Source organism: Taudactylus pleione, unplaced genomic scaffold, assembly GCF_031769625.1.
Source record: "Taudactylus pleione unplaced genomic scaffold, aTauple2 ptg000642l, whole genome shotgun sequence".
Classification (NCBI taxonomy): Eukaryota; Metazoa; Chordata; class Amphibia; order Anura; family Myobatrachidae; genus Taudactylus; species Taudactylus pleione.
Genome location: NW_028285044.1, coordinates 498,408 through 519,185, shown reverse-complemented (window position 1 = coordinate 519,185; position 20,778 = coordinate 498,408). Strand labels below are relative to the sequence as shown.

Below are 20,778 nucleotides of genomic sequence, written 5' to 3'. Positions count from 1 at the left end.
TGACACTATGGAGTGGTGACATGACTTCAATTTACAGCAGTACTATTATTAGGCCAGGCTTTGCACTTCATTATTTTAGTACTGCTTTATACATTTTGAGCATGTTATTTCATAATATTCCTGATTAATCTGTAACCATGTCAACAAATTCTAGTCACTGAGACAATGGTGGCAGCAGCACACTAATAACATGATGACTGAGGAAATATTAAGCAGGTGATGCAACTTGTAAAATGGCATCTGCCTAATGATATTCAAATCTGCATGACGTGGCCGCTCCCTATTGGTTGTTGAAACAAGGGGCATTCTCGTTAGTGTCAGATTCGGCGTTTCTGTTGGTCGCTGCTGATTGGTTTCGGTTCCTGGTTGTCATGGTGACCGTGGCCTGGAGGCCTCTCTGGAGCCTGTGGTGCGGATGGAGCTGGAAGAGCAGGGCAAGCCGGCGCCTGTCGTTCCCGGGGACCTGGGCTCGGGTGTCCCGGGAGGGGAGCTGTGCCCGCCCGCTGTGCCGGAGCTACTAAAGGCCCTGTGGGAAGAGCCTGAGAAACCGAGGAGGTGTCCTCGGGGCCGTGTGAAGTCTCACCGGCAGCACCGGTACCGGCTATGCCCGCTGGGGAGGGAGAGCTACGGTAAGCGGGCTTCTCTGGGGTACAATAATGACTGTAATAAGACAGAGTAACGAGGTGTGGGCATCAGTGTGTGACCCTCATTACAGGCTCTAATTTTGGATTAATTTTTGATTAAAAGCATTTATACATATACTGCAGATGTCAGGTTGAGTTGTCTATAATGAACATGACACCTCTGTGGGTATGAATAGCGTGTTACTGAGGGGATGTAGTCAGCATGTTTACAGTCAAAAGGTCTACATCATTATGTTGACATGGTCAAAATGTTGACACCCAACATGTCAACACCTGCAAAATGTACACAATAGATAACGTATGGTTAGGCTTAAAATTGTACGTCGACATTATGTCCCTGTTGACGTTATGGTGTTTATATAATAACTGTCTGCATTGTTATTGTTGGCAAAACATACTGACTCCATTACTGAGATATGAGAGTGCCCCAGGCATTTATACCAGTGCTCATGTGGGTTTATTACAAATAAACTAAATTAAAGCTTATGGTTCTGATTTAGACATGGAAGTAGTTTAACATTATTTACAAACAATTACCAGTTATGTAACACGTCACAAATCAGATGTATTAAGTTTCTCATGTTTATACAACACTTGGGGGGGAGATGTATGGCCGAACGCATAACGTTCTTTAAGGGCATGGTACTCCGTCGGCCATTATTAAGGCGAAGCAGGACTACTTGCTGACCGCATGTGTGATAAAAGTAGTTGCCTAAGAGGGAGAGTGTTAACTCACCTGTCTGGTGAAGTCCATTTTCCCTCTTGCAGCTGCTTTGACCGGCGCTTGCAGTGAATTTGCGCTTGCGCTGGTCAAAAATCCCCAGCGGCACCCACTGCGAATTTAAAAAAAAAAATAATTGTTTTTTGCAATCAACCATAGCACCCCTGTCATTCTGATCACTTCCCTGCATTCATACATGCGGTCACTGCGCAGTTACCGATTTTACACATATCACCCCTTCATACATCTCCCCCTAGGTCTATCATGAATAATGTTTACCATCATGAATGCATTCTATAATTTATTTTTTATAAACAGCACTAAGGAAGTTAAGGGAAGCCGCCAATGGGAATGACCTCGACACAGGTGCCTGATTATATAGTATTTATTTAGTTACCGTTTATCAGAATTCATCCACTAAATATCTCTTAATTTTTCAGTCCAACGCTTGCTTGATGAAGGAGCAGATCCCTGTGCTGCTGATGACAAGGGCCGTACAGCACTGCACTTTGCATCCTGTAATGGAAATGACCAAATTGGTATGGGGCATAAAGTGTGTGAGGTGTATTTTTTACAGGACACATCTGTATAGTGTTTTTTTATTATGTCAGATTTTAGTTCAGCTTGAACTGCGCTTGGATTATACCTTTTTATATTGAAGCAGAAATAAGAGGTAGAGGGAGTGGAGATGGACACACCAGAATGCTATGCTGTGGACAGCGCTGCAAAGCTCTGTGCACGTATGATGCACAACAACAGTTGAACATAATGGGAGTGCATCGTAAATTCCTTGAGTTGCGGTTTAGAGTCATTTATAAATGTGTTTCCCCTTGTGCGGCTGGAACAATATAAATTTATGTGACGGATATCTGTTAATGAATACAGATTTAACTCTTGCATACATTTTAACATTAATAATACACATTGCAAATGCCAGTGTGTACTTAAACCGCCTTGTCATTTTTTTTATGATGTATATTAGTGAAACATAGATGTTAATTCAATATTTAAACTGACTGAAAGAACAGAAATTATGCAGTATCTACGTTATCTAAGTGTGTGTGTGTGTATTATTACATATAATATATACATTATAGTAAAGTTTTGTTTCTCTGCATTCTTTTAGTACATTTGCTCCTAGACCACGGAGCCGATCCAAATCAGAGGGATGGCTTAGGGAATACCCCATTGCATTTGGGTAGGAGATGGTTTGGAGGTCTTTTAAATTACATTCTCTGTGATAATTGCATATATTATGTGATTTTATTTTGTTTTCTTCCTAGCTGCTTGTACGAGCCATGTCCCAGTGATTACAACACTTTTACAGGGAGGTAAGACATATTTGTCATACTTTCTTTTCTATATTAGAATAGGCATTGCTGGAAATAAAACCTATTACATTTAACATTTGTAAGTTGTGTTTCCTCTTATTTTTTTTTTACTTTAAGGTGCCAGAGTGGATGCTTTAGACCGTGCAGGCAGGACGCCACTGCATTTAGCTAAGTCAAAGCTGAACATCTTGCAGGATGGAAAATCACAGACTCTAGAATCTCTGCGACTAGAGGTGAAGCAGGTGAGAGCTGAATATACTGACCATAAGTAAGACAGTTGAACCTACATTCCTAATGCTGGCCATACACGCTACAATTATCAGGGCGATCCGCCTGATATCGGCGGAATGCCCCGATAATTGTAGCGTGTGTGCGGGCGACCGAGGGTTAAATATTGCTCGGTCGGGCATGCAGGATTGTCCAGCATGCCCGTCCGATGCGATATTTACCCGGTAAACTGTCGGCCGCATCGGGCAGTGCATGCCCAGCGCGGCCGACGGACAGACATTTCCTGTGTTCCTTCCTACGGAAGGAACAGGGAAATGTCTCCTCCCCCGGGGGCGGAGCGCGGATGTCTGCCGAATACACTGTGAGAGAAATATCACAGTGTATGCCGGCGACATCTGCGGCTGGCAGCCGGCCAGATAAAATGTCTGTCGGTCTGACAGACATTTTATCTGGCCGTGTATGCCCAGCATTAGTTGCTCTGTTTACAAACATACGTAATTTTGCAATAACATTGTTTCTCTTTCATCCAGTCTGAGGGACACCGGACCATGGGGTTGCTTGAAGGACCGAAAGAGCTGGTACTTAATTAGACTAGTATAACTTTAAGGGAATAGCTCCTCCCCTCTGCAACCCATGGTCTTCAGTGCTTGTTAAGTGCCCATGGAAGCTGGGCTGCTCTGCAGCCCTGTACTTTAGATTAGATTTAGTTTTTCCTTTATTTATAAACTTAATTTTTTTTTTTTACATTTAGTCTTCGATGTGTGCTGCATCCGCAGCACACATTGGGAGGTCTGGCGGCTATGAAATTCAGCATTGCCACCAGACTAAAGGAGGGAACGCAGTTCACCTTCCTATCTACTACTAATTGAGTCTCTGTTTTGGTGCCCGCCGGGACCCGCAGCCGGCCAGCGCTACTGCCCTTCTAGAGGGTAGCAGTTTGCTGCCTCTGTTCAGCATGGCGCTGCCATCTTGCAGGTCGGTCCCTCATAAGATTAGGAGAGTGCTTGATGTCGGGCACACTGGAAGGAAGCAGACATGCTGCTACACACAGTGTTTTCCCTTGCTATGGGAAGTTCACTTGTGTGGGTGCCTGCAGCAGTGAGAGACAGCTCCAGGGGAGGAGCTTGCTGCACACCCTAGCCAAATGCCTTGTCGTCTAATTAGTGACGAGCATGAATGAGTGAATGAGATTCCCACTGTCGGAATCTGTATGAAATACCGATGGGCGTGATGCCGGCTATCAGCACACTGACAGCGGCATCGCGATGGTTAAAATCCCGAAAGTGGAATGGTAAGTAATTTTCCCCTGTCCTTTTTAACCTATAACGATCCATTCCTGCACCCTTACACTAACCCTCCCTACCCCGCACCCTAAGCCTCCCGGTAAGTACCGAAACCTAACCCTCCCCCTTAGTGCCTAACCCTTAGTGCCAAACCCCACCCGGTGGTGCCTTAACCTGCCCCCTCCCGCAGCCTAACACTAACTCCCCCTGGGGTGCCTAAACCTAAGTCAACCCCCCCGCGGCTGATACTTACCTTTCCCCGGTGTCCTTATGATCAGGATGCCATCTGCCGGGATCCTGACGTCTGTATCCCGAGTCATGTCGGGTGTTGTATCGGCGTTCGGGATTCCGATGCTGGGGTTCCGGCAGATGGCATACCGCTTATCTGGATCATAACTGCATCCCATCCGTATCTATAGGGCTTGGACGCTAGAACCTCATGCAGGTAATCTTGGTACTGTTGTGTTTACTGTGGTACGGATGACTCTGTACATATGACTGATACCATAATAAACGATACAATCTCTTAAGAGGATATATCCGGCTGTGTCTATTTCCCCCTGGTGGTAAGCATTGCTGCAGCTCAGCCTACAGTCATACAGTTGCACAGGGCCAGGGTCCTAGGTTTGGTTCCCCGACAGCTGTCAGGAACATTGAGGTGATAGAGCCGGTTAACTTGCCTATTTCCGATACCTTATCTCCAGTTGTTTGCTATGGCAATGTACCTAGGGGGCTCTATTGAGGGTCATCACCAGTGTTTAGGTATGTTTGCATAATGTATGCACTCACCCTGCATTCTCTGGGTTAGAGGCCTGCTATTAATCTGTATTTTATGGAGCTCCTCTACACTGCCTGGGTGTTCATCTGGTTCACCTGCTGGAACATCACTACAGTTGTTCTCTACGTTGAAGTCTGGTTGCCAATCCTGACAGAGATATTGCTTTTAGTCAGCCCGTCTAGTGTGATTTGTGTGCAATCTTCACAGCATTGGGACTTGGCCTGTGTCACACCTGTATATGGTGTAGCTTTTGGCTACACTGTGTTAGCTAGTGTGCATGTAGACAGCCTAGCCCGAGTCAGTGTTATTCCTCCTTGGTAAGGGTCTGGACCTGACTTGGGTCAGGGCTCTGCAGGTTACTGACCAGTTGTATTTTTCACTATTAATGTCTCTTACACTGTCACGAGCAGTTTCTGAGTGTAGGTTTACATTTCTTTTGCAGCGGGCAACCTGTTGGGTAGGTATTACCAGTGTGTGCACTGATGCAGCCTAACACAAAACCTGTAGTCAGGTTCCAGGGTATCCTGGTTAGCACGCTGGGTTCTGAATCCAGCGATCCGAGTTCAGATCTTGGTGGAACCTTATTTTAAAGGCCCAGGTTGACTACACAGATGAGTTGTGACAAAGCCATTGGGCGGGCCTGTTCGGCAGGCGGCCGCAATCAACAGTACTTTGTCCGGCTGTGCTGGATCGTTATCCACCGTGCTTCCTTGGTTGTTTTTTTTTTCCAGGGTGTCAGTACACGTGCTCTACTGTTCAGACAGTCTTTCGCCTATGCATAAAATTCTGGCGAGAAGCCTGAGGTTTCAATTCCCAAGTTTGGGAGTACCAACAATGTGTGATCTTGACTTTTTCAGCTGAGGTTTCAAAACCACTATTTGTAGTCCCCGGCATGGTGCGGTCTTGTCGGGTCTTTGGGGCATGACCAAGTGGTTTTTGTCCACATTAGGCCTGGTTGTCTCAGGTACCTCGGTTTAAGTGCCCAGCCGTTGGTGCCGTTAATATTCTCTGGTCAAGCTTTTCATTCTTCAATGTTAAATTAACTGATTCTACTTCTACCGCTGTGATGGTCCACTGACTGGAGGGAGTATCTTTACCGGCCTGAACTTTGAGTCACAGGTGTGTTTCTGTCTTTTTTGTCCCAGTAGCCCTGAGACTGTCTCTCTTAGACTGTAGCACTTGTACGGGTCCTGTACTGCGGTTTGAACCTTGTCTGCATCTAAGGGGCGTAGCTGAAAATTCTGCTGTTATCGTCGTTAGGTGACCATTATCCCTGGGCTATGGGTGTTTTACATCCGTGACCCAGGTAGGATATGTGTTTGTCCTTTCGGTATGTTGTTTTTCAGAGATTTCCCCCTTGTTGTAGGGGGCTGGGTTCCATTCCAGGGTTGGTATCCACTTTTGGGTCTGACCTAGCCGTGTTTACGGGGTGGAAGTACTTCCCTACAGTACTAGTGAACGTTAATCCCTGCAGTGGGTTTGAATCCTCAATGGCGGTACTAGCGCTGCGACTCGTACACAGTGATGATTACTTCCTAATTACTATAGAGGATCACGTTTGGCAGCAGCATGGCCACTGCCTGTAAGGTCCCCTATGGGAAGCTGGGAACGATGAGCTATGGACTTCTTTCAGGACTTAGCTTGCTTTGCTGCACCTCTGTTGGGGTGTGGTTCCACTGGGCCCAGGGGCTCTGATGTGAGGACCCGGGAACATCTTTTACATCTTGTTTTCAGTTGTTTTTTTATCCCAGCAGTATGGCTAGACAGAGGCCCTGATTCAGAGCCGGACGCTCTGACAGAGCGCTCGCTCTGAATCAGGGCCGGGCTATTTTTTTTTATAGAACGGCCTCCTGGCCGCTCGCATAGCTGTGGGTGACCACCCACAGCTATTGCGAGCGGCTAGGAAGATGGTCGCGATGGTCAAGACCATCGCGACCATCGGGCTTGCAACACGACCCTTGTGGTAGGGTCTCGTTGCCGCAAGCCCCAGAGAGATTTCGGCTCTAACAGAGCCGAAATCTCTCCCACCGACATCACTCATGTCAGTGGGGCCGCCCCCAAACTGAGGTGTTCACATGGGAACGCCTCCGCTTGGGCAGCCACTCCCCCGGCCCGCCCACCAAAGGGGCGTGCTGTCACTCAACATCGACAGCACGCCCCCTTTGGTACGAGACACGGAGCGACGGAGTGGCCGTCGCTGACCGGGTCTCGCGCATGCGCACGACGGAAATGGCTCCGTCATGCGCATGCGCACTGGCCCACAATCGACCTGGTTGCGAGCACACAGCGCTTGCGACCGGGTCAGAATCAGGCCCAGAGTGTCTCACGGTGACTCCGGTGTCTGTCTATCTGTTGGGAAGTGTCAGTCGCACATCCTGCAGCTCTTCTACAAACTTGTTCTAATGTATGTTCTTGTTTTCCACGGTAGGCTCGGCTGTGCTTACTGTGGGTTTTCCAAGGCTACTTTTCACCTACAGGAATTTGTACTTTCCCTGCTGTATGCCCATCCTCCCAGTCTCAGGGCTAGTTTCTGGCCTTGGTTCTTTTTCAGGAATTGGTCCTCTAGACGGGTTGGTTGATCCTACTCTGATCTAGGACCCACAATATGGCCGCTAGGGTCCATAGTTACTAACTGTTTCTGATTCGGTAGTCTGAATCTCCGCTGCTATCTGAATTGCCTTGGTACCAAGCCTGTCCCACTTAGACTTACGCACTGGGTCTGGGCTGCTCTACGTGTTGCCTTCATTGGGGTGTTAGGCACATACAGAACCATAGGTCTCTGTCCTAGGATTTTGTGTTTTTGTTTTTTTTTCTCTGCAATTTAAGAGTTCGTGTGTCAGACTGCATTTTGTTGCGACATTGACGCTTGGATGGCTTGGGGTGTGTATCCTCTTCTTTTGTGGAACAAGTGTGGGTCTGAATCCTGCTGGGTCCAATTACTCTTACTGGGCGTGCATGCTGCTTGCATACCTTAAGTTTTAGGACTCCCTGACGTCCTCTCAGGACGCTTTTCCTGAGTAAACTAAGGATTCAGGAAACTGTACCCTGCATTCAGTCTTCGCAGTGGTCTGCTTACAGTCCGTTCCTTTTTTATTTTCTCGTCCTTGAGACGGTAGCCTGGACTTGGTCAAGTGGTTTTGGACTTGCCATTGCCGTGGAGGCTATATGGGGTGGGCTGAATCCGCTTGCATTCTGGCTTCTCCAAATTGTTTTATCTCATTAATAATAATAATAATAATCATAATAATAATAATAATTATTATTATTATTATTATTATTATTATTATTATGCTACTTTTGTCAGAGACCTGCACTCTTTTCTCGTATTTTCAAGGTGGCCCGACACTGTTGTATGTGTCTGTATTTGTTACAGTAGTCTTAGCATTTTGTCTTGGCAGATCAGATATCCACGTTTAATTCAGTGTCAGACTGGTGGCTCTGGTTTACCTCAGGTTCACCAAGTTAGGTGAGACAGGTTTCCTGACCCAGGTTGACCACAGGGCAGGTCTAGAGCCCGTGTTGGTCATATGTGGGTTTACACCTAGGTGGGGCCGGTATACTGCAGTCTTGACAACAAATGAGGATGCACTTTTTTCCTTTTTTTTTTTTTTTTTATGAATGCAATTTCTGCTTGTCTCTTTTTGCTGGGGGGTAGTCCTTGGTATCCACGCAGTCCTGGCGGGGCGGCTCCCTGCTGATCTCTCAGGGGCTGTTTTCCAATTCTGGAGGGCTCCCTCTATGCGAGCTGTGAATTTTCTGTGGAAGCTACTTTGCCAGTGACAGGACAACTGTTCACCAGCAGGTTCACCACGTTTTTCTAGTGTTCCGGAGTTCACATCTAAGAATGCTAGTGTTTGTCTGAAATCTTATGTTCAGGTACTAGTGGCGGCTTTTGATCGTCCCCATGGTCCAGTATCCCCCAGATCGGATGAAAGAGAAAATATGGATTTTTCTATTTGCGGTGAATCCTTTTCTCTGAATTCATCTGCGTTCCCACCCTTACGCTCAGCTCTTTGTCCGTGAGTGTGTTGTGGTTAACCCGTAAGTTACACTAGGTGATTCACCCTTGGATTAGGGCTACTTTTGAAGTTGCACTGAAGACCACGGGTTGCAGAGACTACAAGAGAGCTACTCCCTTTTAAAGTTATACTAGTCTAATTAAGTGCCAGCTCCTTCGGTCCCTCAAGCAAACCCATGGTCCAGTGTCCCCCAGATGGATTCAGAGAAAAGGATTCAATGCAAGTACAAAATTCTATTTTTTTTTTTATTTTTTTTTTTGTACATTATCTACACCATTTGTGTCAATTCTTTTGGAAATGACCTTTTTCCATTTTTTCCCCAAAACTTTGTTTTACCAAGTGTTTATCTCAAAACAAACACAATATAATGAAGTGAATTAAATCTAACAATCATATATGTCCCATCTGCTTGTGTGCCAAGTCAAGGGTGGAGATTCTTTTGTATATCAATCCATAGTTAATACAAGACCCAAGTGCCTCCCAAAGAACAGAGGTGTTTAGTGCCTTAATTAAGGAAAAATCAGATCAAATGTCATTTCCTTCAAAATGTATTACTTATGGAGCACTGACTGGTATATTGAAAACATGTTCAGATTTCTCCCTAAACCAATAACCATGCAAAAATAAGGGGGACCACTGTTTTACTTGGGCCAATGTCTATCCTTAAGGTAATTTATTTTGTTAGGCTTTATGGATGATTCGATTTGAAAAGGAAGCAAGATAGAAGAAAGCTAGAAATCACTTTAATACACGTACAGTGCATCCGGAAAGTATTCACAACGCTTCACTTTTTCCACATTTTGTTATGTTACAGGCTTATTCCAAAATGGAATAAATTCAGTTTTGTCCTCAAAATTCTACACACAATGCCCCATAATGACAACATGTAAAAAGTTTTTTTTTTTTTTTAGATTTTTTTGCAAATTTAATAAAAAAAAAACAACAACTAAGAAATCACACGTACACAAGTATTCACAATCTTTACTCAATACTTTGTTGATGCAGCCTCAAGGCTTTTTGAATATGATGCCACAAGCTTGGCACACCTATCTTTGGGCAGTTTTGCCCATTCCTCTTTGCAGCACCTCTCAAGCTCCATCAGGTTGGATGGGATGCGTCGGTGCACAGCAGTTTTCAGATCTCTCCAGAGATGTTCAATTGGATTTAAGTCTGGACTCTGGCTGGGCCACTCAAGGACATTCACAGAGTTGTCCTGAACTCACTCCATTGATATCTTGGCTGTGTGCTTAGGGTCGTTGTCCTGCTGATAGATAAACCGTCGCCCCAGTCTGAGGTCAAGAGCGCTCTGGAGCAGGTTTTCATCCAGGATGTCTTTTTGTACATTGCTGCATTCATCTTTCCCTCTATCCTGACAAGTCTCCCAGTTCCTGCCACTAAAAAACATCCCCACAGCATGATGCTGCCACCACCATGCTTCACTGTAGGGATGGTATTGGCCTGGCGATGAGTGGTGCCTGGTTTCCTCCAAACATAACGCCTGGCATTCACACCAAAGAGTTCAATCTTTGTCTCATCATGGTCTGAGAGTCCTTCAGGTGTATTTTGGCAAACTCCAGACGGGCTGCCATTTGCTTTTTACTAAGGAGTGGATTCCGTCTGGCCACTCTGCCATACAGGCCTGATTGGTGGTTTGTTTTAGAGATGGTTGTCCTTCTGGAAGGTTCTCCTCTCTCCACAGAGGAATGCTGTAGCTCTGGCAGAGTGACTATCGGGTTCTTGGTCACCCCTCTGACTAGGGCCCTTCTCCCCCGGTCGCTCAGTTAGATGGCCGGCCAACTCTAGGAAGAGTCCTGGTGGTTCCAAACTTCTTCCATTTACGGATGATGGAGGCCGCTGTGCTCATTGGGACCTTCAAAGCAGCAGATATTTTTCTGTACCCTTCCCCAGATTTGTGCCTTGACACAATCATGTCTTAGTAGGTCTACATTCAATTCCTTGTACTTCATGCTTGGTTTGTGCTCTGACATCCACTGTCAAGAATGGGACCTTCTATAGACAGGTGTATGCCTTTCAGTTGATTGGACATGATTTTGAATTTACCACAGGTGGACTCCAATTAAGCTGTAGGAACATCTCAAGGATGATCAGTGGAAACTCCTGGCCATGAATACTTATGTACATGTGATTTCTTAGTGTTTTTTTTGTTTTTTTTTTATGAAATTTGCAAAAATCTCAAAAAAAAACTTTTTACACGTTGTCTTTATGGGGTATTGTGTGTAGAATTTTGAGGACAAAAATGAATTTATTCCATTATAGAATAAGACTGTAACATAACAATGTGGAAAAAGTGAAGCATTGTGAATACTTTCTGGATGCACTGTATCTATACAGAGTTTGTTTAATTACTTATATCTTCTGACTTATCACTAATTATATTGTCATACTTCATATAAAAGAAGGGTACGGTAGTTCAGTCTATTTTAAAGAAATTTGTTTTTTAATGAGATTTTGTCATTGATTTCTAGATCATCAATATGTTGCGGGAATATCTGGAAAAGCTGGGACAACAGGAACAGACAGAACAGTTGGAACAGATATGTTCCAGACTACAGAGGACAAGCACCAAGGAGCAGGTTATATCTCACCCAAAATCTCTCAAGTGCATGCAAAATATTGATCTTGCTCATCCTGGAAAATGTTTTGGGTAGTCGGGCATTATTGTTTGCGCAGGTTATCCTATCTGTCTGAAAGTATTCCTACTCGCTTTATCAGATTGGGGGGAGATGTATGATGAGGCGATACATGTAAAATCGGTAACTGCCCACGTGCTGCAGTTACCGTTTTACTGCATGTAGTAATGCAAGGAAGTGATCACAGCGCCCCTGTCATTATTGCCACCAAAGTGGGAAGGCAGTTTTTGAACGGTCAGCATTTGACTTTGACTGCTGCAGCTGTCGTTGCAGCACCACTCAGCACTGTCCCTGGCTGTCTTTTAAAACGCAATCCCTGGCTGTTGAAACAGTTTTTTTTATTTTGTTGATAAACCGTGGATGCTGCTGACCAGAACATTGCACAGATTCACTGCAAGCGCCGCTCAGATGTCGAAGGAAGGAGCGTGTGATTCGCTGGAGAGGTGAGCTAACACACTCCCTTTTCGACAAGTGTTTTTTTTTTTTTTAAACAAATTTTTTATTGAAGCATTAAGTGTCATACATACAAACAGACAAAAGTTTTTTTAATACATGCAGCCAGGGTCCGGACCTGCTTTGCCTATTATTGAGATGAAGCAGGTGGAGATGCCGGTCGCATGTATTTAAAAAACTTTGTTTCAAGTGCAGAAGGCCTTTCATACATCTTCCCCTGGGTTATTAGATGGCAGCTGTTAAAATAATCATTTTGGAATACTGTATTGTTTCAACTTTGGAAACCTTGTTATCAGTAGTGGTTAGGATATTCGTTGCAAAAATATAGACATGAGAAATGTGTTTTCTTCTTCAGGGTCCATAGGCTCCACAGGGAGACCTTGGGGTGTAGGTGATGGGAACCAATCCGGGCACCACGCAGTTAAAGCTTTAGCTCCCAGGATGCATTGGGTCCACTCTCCCTATACCCTCAGCCAGAGGCACCTTAGTTGTAGTTGGTGCCCGGCTGAAGTCTGGTCACTGTTAACGCAGGGGGGCTGCTTAGCAGCCCCAAAGCTATTTTTATTTTATGATTTGATAGAAGAAAACTATCTTCAGAGAGCGCAGCAGCAGACTGTCCATATGACGTCTGCGCTGCTGCTCCGTCACCCCGCTGGCCCCGCCAGTACTGATCTGGTGATCTCGACGGGACCCCGGGGTCTGAGCTAGCCTGGCCCCGTGGGATAACCCAGACTGCACGGGGACAAAAGGTAAGGCGGGTCTCGGGACAGACCGGAGGTGCTGGGTGTGGACGCAGGCCCCCCATACCCTGCGCTCCACTAGACTACCAGGGACGTATTGGTGCGGGAAACCAGCGTCCCAAGGGTTAATAACCGGCCAGGGGAGACTGCTTCCCTGTCCAAACGGCTCCTCAGCTCAGCGCGCCTTTTCACTGCGGTCTGGCTTCCCTGAGTTGCTCTCCTCCCACTAAGCTCTCTGGTGGCCATTTTCTTTGGTGCAGTCACCGTTCTCCCAGGACAGCGTGGTCCGGTCCCCATGCATACCTTTCCCCAGGGTCAGCATACTCTCCCCAGGGTCAGTGTATGTCACACTATTTCCTATCAGACACTGCATCTGTGTAGTTGAGTATAGTGCTGCTTTCCCGCGTCTTTCCTGCATTATATGTGACTTGTGCTAGCGCTATCAATCTGTCTTTTTTTTTTCTATCTGTCAGTTTATGGCTATACCCTTTCTCTCATTTTGCCCTAATACAGGTGTTGTTAGGGTGGTTCATACCTGACCTCATATTTTATTATTGGAATATAATTCTGTATTGCTGAGGTCTGTCACACACTGTTGTGCACTGCACTGTGCCATATCCTGGCAATGCGTTCCTGCAGCTTCCATAAGCATAAGACAGGACCAGTATATTGCTCACCTGTTCGTATCTATACTTACACGTGGTTACTTTGTACACAGTGCGCTATTGTGCGTCATTTACCCCGCAGACGTGTCTGATGAGGGTAATGGACACATGCCTGTACTTATGTCGCAAACTTGCAGACTATTTACTGTGGTTTTCCGGAAGGAGGATGTGGTTCAGGATGGGTTATGTACGAGATGTTATACCTTGCAAGGTGCCTGAACCCCCCCCGACATCAGTACAGGAGCCCCCTTGGGCGTTTTTTTCTCAGATGCTGGCCTCCATCGCGGACCGCCTGGCTGTCCCGACTGTGGTTCCTCCTATGGAGGTACCACAGCAGTCCGTCCCTCACAGGGACTAACACTGATTGTACAGACCCCTCCTGTACCAGATTCCAGCTGCAACCTCTACGGCCATTCAGACCATGTTGCAGAGTAAGAAACCTGTAAGTCCAGCTAAGGGCCGTATTCAATTTGAGGTGAAAAGTCCAGACTCCAGGCGGAAAAGTATCGCGCGCGTGGCCGATATTCCCTGTATTCAATTTAAAAAGGACGCGAAAACGGGACCCGGCGAAACTTGGATCGGCGAAAACAAAAAGGGAATTTTTGGGAAATCATCCTGGGACACCCCTTAAAGATGTCCAGACATGGGGGATCACTATGGGTACCAACGCTTTGCATGCAGAAGGGAAGTCGGGTTTTTAAATAGCCGCGGCAGGTGCAAAAATGTGGCTTTGAAGAAGCAATTTTTTGGGGAAAAATAACTATGCCCATCAAATTTTGAGTACGTGAAAATGGGTGCAAGCATATTTTTAAGTCCCTAAAATGATTTTTTAAAAATTCTTCAAAAATGCACCTACCGCTACTCCCTGCAATGAAGAAAACACCTGCCGCATACTTTGGAACCCCTCTAATTTTGGGGGTTAAAAAAAAATAAAATTACGGAGCACACTTTTAAAATAGCGATAATAAATTCTAAGTAAATTTTTTGGGGTCTCCCTATTTTTTTTATTTTTTTTTATTTAACATACATTACTTTTAGCCTGCACCCCTGGGAATGGCCCCTATTATTTTTTTTTTAAGCCTGCACCCCTAAACACCAATTCTGCACTTTTTTTTCGCTAGCTAAAGGCTGGAGAAAACGTATCCCGGTGCAGAAAGTCAATGTAATTGAATACGGGAATAATTGCAATAAGTGAAAATGACGTAATCGGCGATAAATTATAGCCGATAACGACTTTTCTTCTCAGATTGAATACTACCCTAAGAGTCCTATGTTGTCATCTCAATCCACACAGATGTCAGAATCTGAGATGTCATCTGATGACGGACAGGTGGCTGATGCCTCTAACCCTGACTCCCCTCGGCAAGAGGCGGAGCCTATGTCAAAGATTTAATATTCCTGCTTTGGTGCGTGCGGTCAGATATGGATTGGTTATTGAGGATGACGAACCAGCCCCTAAGTCCAAACACGCCCTGTTTAAACAGGTAAAGGGGACTTCAGCAGTATTCTCTGTCAGATTAGCTGGTGGATCACATGGCACATGCCTGGCAATTGCCTGGTAAGAGGTATCAACCTCAGAAATGTTTGACCTCCTGTTACCCGTTTCCGGATGCTCATTGTAAAGAGTGGGAATCCCCCCTCCTGCAGTGGATTCACTCGTTACATGCATAATAAAGAGTGCAACGTTACCCATTTGGTCCTTAAAAGATCCTACGGATAGGAAGGTGAAAACTTGCCTGAAGGCTATTTATTATTTCAGGAGCTGTTGCCCGTCCATCCATGGCTATCTCATGGGTAGCTAAGGCTATAAGAGAGTTGGGTTGATACACTTGAGCACTCCTAGGAAAGCTACAGAGGATCAGGTCTCACTGGTCGGCCATATTAGCGACGTGGCTGTATATATTGGTGAGGCTGCTCTGGATGCTAGTCTGACATCCAGGGTCTCGGCTGCGGCTGTTTCTGCTCGCCGTTCCCAGTGGTTACGATGTTGGAGCGCAGATGCCAATTCTAAGAGAGGCCTATAATGGGGTTATTTTATTTGGTCCAGAGCTGGACAAGATTGTGGACACGTTAGCCAAATCAAAATCTGCATTTCTGCCTTCAGCATCTGTTACTGCAAAGTCTCGTAGCTCCTCCTTTAGGAAAAGCCAAAGGGCAGTCCATTTCTAGGCAGTTCGCTGCCAAGAAAGCTGTCAAGCCTAAGAAACAGGCCTGGAGCACAAGACGCCTGGCCTCCAAACAGGAGCAAAAAACCCGCAGCCTGATGGGGCGGGCCTCCCTCTGGGGGACCCCAGAGTGAGAAGCCGAATTCTTCAGTTCTCCCATTGCTGGTGTCAAACCACCAAGGATGCTTAGGTAAGAGAAGTGGCCTCTCAGGGGTACGCCCTCTCATTCCGCTGAAGGCCTCCCCAACAGTTTTTCTGCACAGGCCCTCCTTCAGACAACACCAAGGCCTGGCAGATCCAGAAAGCCATACAGTCCTTGCTGCAAACAGGGGTAATTGTACCAGTTCCACTATCTCAACGAGGGACTGGTTACTATTCTACTCTTTCTGGTTCAGAAACTGAATGGGTCTCATCGGCCTATCCTCAACCTCAAAGCTCTGAACAATTTCCTCAGGGTGCCCAGGTTCAGGATGGAAACATTACTTTCCATCATACTGGCTATGGAACCTAGGGACTACATGGTATCGCTGGACATTCAGGATGCATACCTTCTATACTGCAACAGCACTTGCAGTTTCAGGCGCTGCCCTTTGACCTATCCACGGCTCCAAGGGTATTTACCAAAATTAAAGGCTGTCATGGCAGCCCACCCTCGGAGTCAGGGCATCCAACTCCTACCATATGCCCTTCTGGACTCTCTCCAGCAGAGAATCTTTCTAACTCCGGAAAAGAGTACGTAGATGTCTCTGCAGCTGCCGGGTGTCAATCCACTCGGCGATGCAGATTCTGGGATCCATGGTATCCACATGGTGGAATATGCTCAGTTCCATTCCAGGCCCCTGCAGGGGCTGATCCTCTCCAGGTGGTACGGATTACCCCTCCGGATCAGAACTCAAATGATGGTACTCTCTCGGAAGGTGCGTCTGTCCCTCTCTCTTGGTGGCTACAGACATCTCATTTAACCAAGGGTCGTCCCTTTTGGATCCCGGACTGGATACTCCTAACACACGCTAATCTCCGGGGATGGGGAGCAGTAACTGGTCCACACTCCTTTCAGGGTTGGTGGACAACGGTAGAGGCATTCCTGCCCATCAACATATTGGAACTTCAAGCTGTATACAGGGCCCTCATGATGGAAAACCACATTCTTCACGGAAAGCCCGTGCAGGTTCAGTTCGACAACTCCACCACAGTGGCGTACATCAATCATCAAGGAGGCACTCTAAGTCGGGCAGCAATGACAGAAGTATCACGCATTCTGACATGGGCAGAATCTCATCTCCCAGCCATTTCGGCAGTGTTTATTGTAGGAGTTCTCAATTGGGAAACTGACTTCCTCAGCCGTCACAACGTGCATCCAGGGAATGGTCTCTTCACCAAGAGGTGTTTCATCTCCTAGTGGACAAATTGGGTCTCCCAGAAGTATGCATCCTGGGAGCTAAAGCTTTAACTGCATGGTACCCGGATTGGTTCCCATAACCTACACCCCAAGGTCTCCCTGTGGATCCTATGGACTTCGAAGAAAGAGAGCTAACAAAGGTAAGTTCTTACCATAACTCAAATTTTGTTGCCTTTGCTGCCTCCAAGCAACAGTTGGCTGTTTCCAGGACTGTTTGCTGATTGTACTTGGACCATTTATGTAACACATGGGACTAAATGTACTATGCAGGATCTGAAACCGCTGGAGATGCACTTCATAGTAAATTTTGCGCATGATGGCCTCTTTTATGTAATGCTGTTACAGATCTCTGCTTTTATTTCCAGGTGGATGAGGTGACAGAGCTTTTGGCTAGCTTCACTTCTCTAAGTCTCCAGATGCAGATGGAAAACAGGTAGCCAGAGGTGCTGCAATTCATCCTAACTGCTCTACTACACCAGGATCTCTTCAATATTCCATTGTTACTGTGATGTAACCTGTTCATCTTCCTGCACGGTCTACATCACTTCATATATAAAAACTTCAGCATACGATTCCTATCGCTAACCATTATTTTCAGAGTTCTTGAAAAATGGCTTCCAAAAGGATGGAAATGAAGCCATTTAAAAGACTGGGAAAAAGCCTTTAATAAAGTAAAGAATCCTTTGTAAACTGAACAATAAGGGGTATCTATGCTGTTGGTACGATCTTCACCCCAGCCACATGTTATTTCTTAACTTGAGGTGCTATATACTGTGAGGTGTTTTGTGAATGTTCATGTCCTATGTTTTGTAGCAGTGCTATTAAATTGTACTGTTCGTGATACGTCCCTGTTAGAATATTTGATTCTATCTGTGACTGTACTTATTGTGTGTATCTGGTGGATCATATTACATTTCTTTCCAAAGTAAGGCTACAGGTTCAACGACAGTCCTTACAATTGCTATGTCCTGAGTATATGTGTTTTTTTTGTTTTCTAAAAAACTTTTCATATTCACTCAATCGTGTCCTGCAGATCTGGTGCAAGCCTACTAATTTGTGGTAAGTGGTGTAAAAAAATAAAATAAAATACTTGTTTCTGTAAAGGGATGTGTTTTATAGCTAAGCACGTGAGTGACAGGCAATGGTCTGGTGAGATTGTGCTGTACTGTATGTGCTTACATATTATAATTTGTTACTAAAATGTGCACACATAGCAGATAACAGTGTAAATAGTAGAGCTATACGGAATGTAGGCCAGCAGACCCATACAAATCATTATAAAAAAAATGTTGTTAATAAGTAAAGTTTTAATTTGCAGTTCACTAAAGCTCTACACACACATTTAGGATAGTGTCTTAATTTGAACCTCTCAAGTCTAAAAAAGCTAATTTGCAGTCAGCAAAGCTTTTCTGATATTCCTGGCACAGTATCTGCACAGAGCATTTGTGCCAAGTGGTTGGTTAATGCCAGCTTGATTAGAGTAGCAAACCCTCCTATCCCCTCAGACTCCACAAAATGGTAGCCTGCTTATGGACTTGCCCAGTTAAAAAACTTTCAGGTATGTCGGGTATCTCTTTCATTGCAGCAATACCCAGCTTTTGATGTTTATCAATGTCTGCTATTTTCTTTATCTGCTTTTTAAAAATATTATTGCCCAAACGAAGCCACATTTGCTTCCCATTTATTTACGGCGAATATTTCTCCGTTCATTAAGTTACTAAAAAGGTTAATGAAAATTGTACTTTATAGAATGTAGAAATCAAATTACAACATGCAAATCAGTATTTCTTCAGGATCCATAGGGATACCATGGTGTTTTGAGTTAACCGGGCGCCAAACAGTCAAAAGCTTTAGCTCCCAGGATGCACCGGTCCTCCTCCACATATACCCCGGCCCCAGCCAAAGGCAGATCGTTTTGCCTTTGGTGCCGGCAGGAGCCAGTTGCACCTTTAACGGGCACTGCATTCAGCAGCCCCAAGCTTTACTTTTATTATTTGTTAGTTTTTTTTTTTGTTTTATTTTAAGAGCAAGCAGCACTGGGCATCCTAATGGACGCCTGTGCGGTTGCTCTAACAACCTCAGCCGGAGCCGCAACACTGGGGACTGGTCCGGTAATTACAGCGGGGGCTTAGTTAGCCGTTCCACTGGAGATCCAGGGCTGCAGCAAGATAGACGGAGAGATAAGGTAAGGCGATTCCCCGCTTGCGGGGAATCTCGTTATATGCAGTCCTTACCTCCGGCTATGGAGGCTAGCCGGAGGATGCTGCAGTAGGGCGCCTGGTTCGCCCGCACCCCCACTAGACCACTAGGGCAGTGTTGGCTAACCTTGACACTCCAGCTGTTGTGGAACTATATATCCCAGCATGCCCTAATAGCAAAACTGTAGCAGTGCATGCTGGGTTATGTAGTTCCATAACAGCTGGAGTGTCAAGGTTAGCCAACACTGCACTAGGGCATCTAAAAGTCTGGCATCTGGAATTGTCTGCTGAGGCTAGAGGCCTCGGCGATTGATGCAGCACTGGGGAGGTAGGCTCTCCACTAGCTCAGAGCAAGATCCCTCACAAGAGGTTTCCCGCCTCTGAGCTATTCCTCCTCCCACTGTGAGATGCTCAGCAGCCATTGTGCACAGCATTACTGGAGCTACAGGTCGCAGTAGAATCTGGTCTGGTCTCCCTGTATACCTCGCCCTGGAGCCAAAAAATGACTTTGAAAAAGAGGGCGAAAAAAAATTGGGGGGTACAAACTTCACTTCAGCAACTTTTAAGTATGTAGACCCCCATTTTCAAGTACCCCAAATTTGCTGGGATAACTTATTTTCTTTAAAAAAAAACTATTCTGCATCACGTATAGAAAAACGCTATTTAGCAGCTATTGAGCCCGTTTAAAAACTCCAAATACCTTCAGCAAGCTAAATCGGGGGGTACCATAGCGAACCCCCATGTCGGAGCATCTTTTGGGGGGTGTCGGGCTGATTCCCCAAAACTGACAGTACTTTCCGCCTGTTTCAGTTTCACCGGGTCCCGTTTTCGCGTACTTCCATATTGAATACGGGGTAAAGCAGGGACGGCTGCGATACTTTTCCGCCTGCAAAACAGGCGAAGTAGGCGGAAAGTCCGGGCCGCAAAAAGTATCTCTGCTCATATTGAATACGGTTTGTCTTCTAAAGGCAAGCATAAACAGGAGCTTGCGGCCCCTGTGCTGATTACTTGCAGATCCTGTTCACCAGGCTTGTCCCTTCAGGATTCCGCTATTTGTTATGTACCGCCTCTCCAGTCCATCGTACAAGACCCTGTCCATGAGCCACCTTGTGTGTCCTCCTTATACCAGGTTATGACACAGCTAGTCGACTACTTGTCATCCCCCACGCTCACTCCCATGGGTTACCCAGCTGTTACAGCTACTATGTCGGTACCCCCTATGCATCCTTCTTGGATGGATGTTTTTGTCCACTCAGTTCAGAATATGGCTCAAACGTCTGCCGTCTATCATCAAATGTTACAGGTGTACAGACCGATAGCCACCAAAGCACATAGGCGGACTATATCATTCTGTCAGTTCACCCAGCTTTCGGATTCTGAAGCATCATCTGAGAAGGCAGATGATGCACAAGGTTCTCTCCCTGGGTCGCCCTCTGGCGAGGAGGACCGTCATTCAACTGTGGATGTCCTGTCTTTAGTGAGGGCGGTTAAATCTATCCTGAA

General features: G+C 45.8%; 1 protein-coding gene across 2 annotated transcripts; it reads left to right on the top strand.

The window, feature by feature from the left end:
* The first annotated feature begins 342 nt into the window (after positions 1 to 342).
* On the top strand, positions 343 to 18,180 carry ANKRD54 (ankyrin repeat domain 54). 2 transcript variants are annotated; one of them, XM_088455050.1, is made up of 8 exons: positions 343 to 629; positions 1,684 to 1,731; positions 1,806 to 1,904; positions 2,492 to 2,563; positions 2,649 to 2,696; positions 2,814 to 2,938; positions 11,491 to 11,598; positions 17,443 to 18,180. In XM_088455050.1, the coding sequence occupies exons 1-8, from the start codon at positions 416 to 418 to the stop codon at positions 17,512 to 17,514; spliced, it is 786 nt and encodes a 261-aa protein (XP_088311176.1). In that variant the 5' UTR covers positions 343 to 415; the 3' UTR covers positions 17,515 to 18,180. The 2 variants fall into 2 exon arrangements, with proteins under 2 accessions (XP_088311176.1, XP_088311177.1); XM_088455051.1 differs by lacking the exon at positions 1,684 to 1,731.
* Positions 18,181 to 20,778: the final 2,598 nt, after the last annotated feature.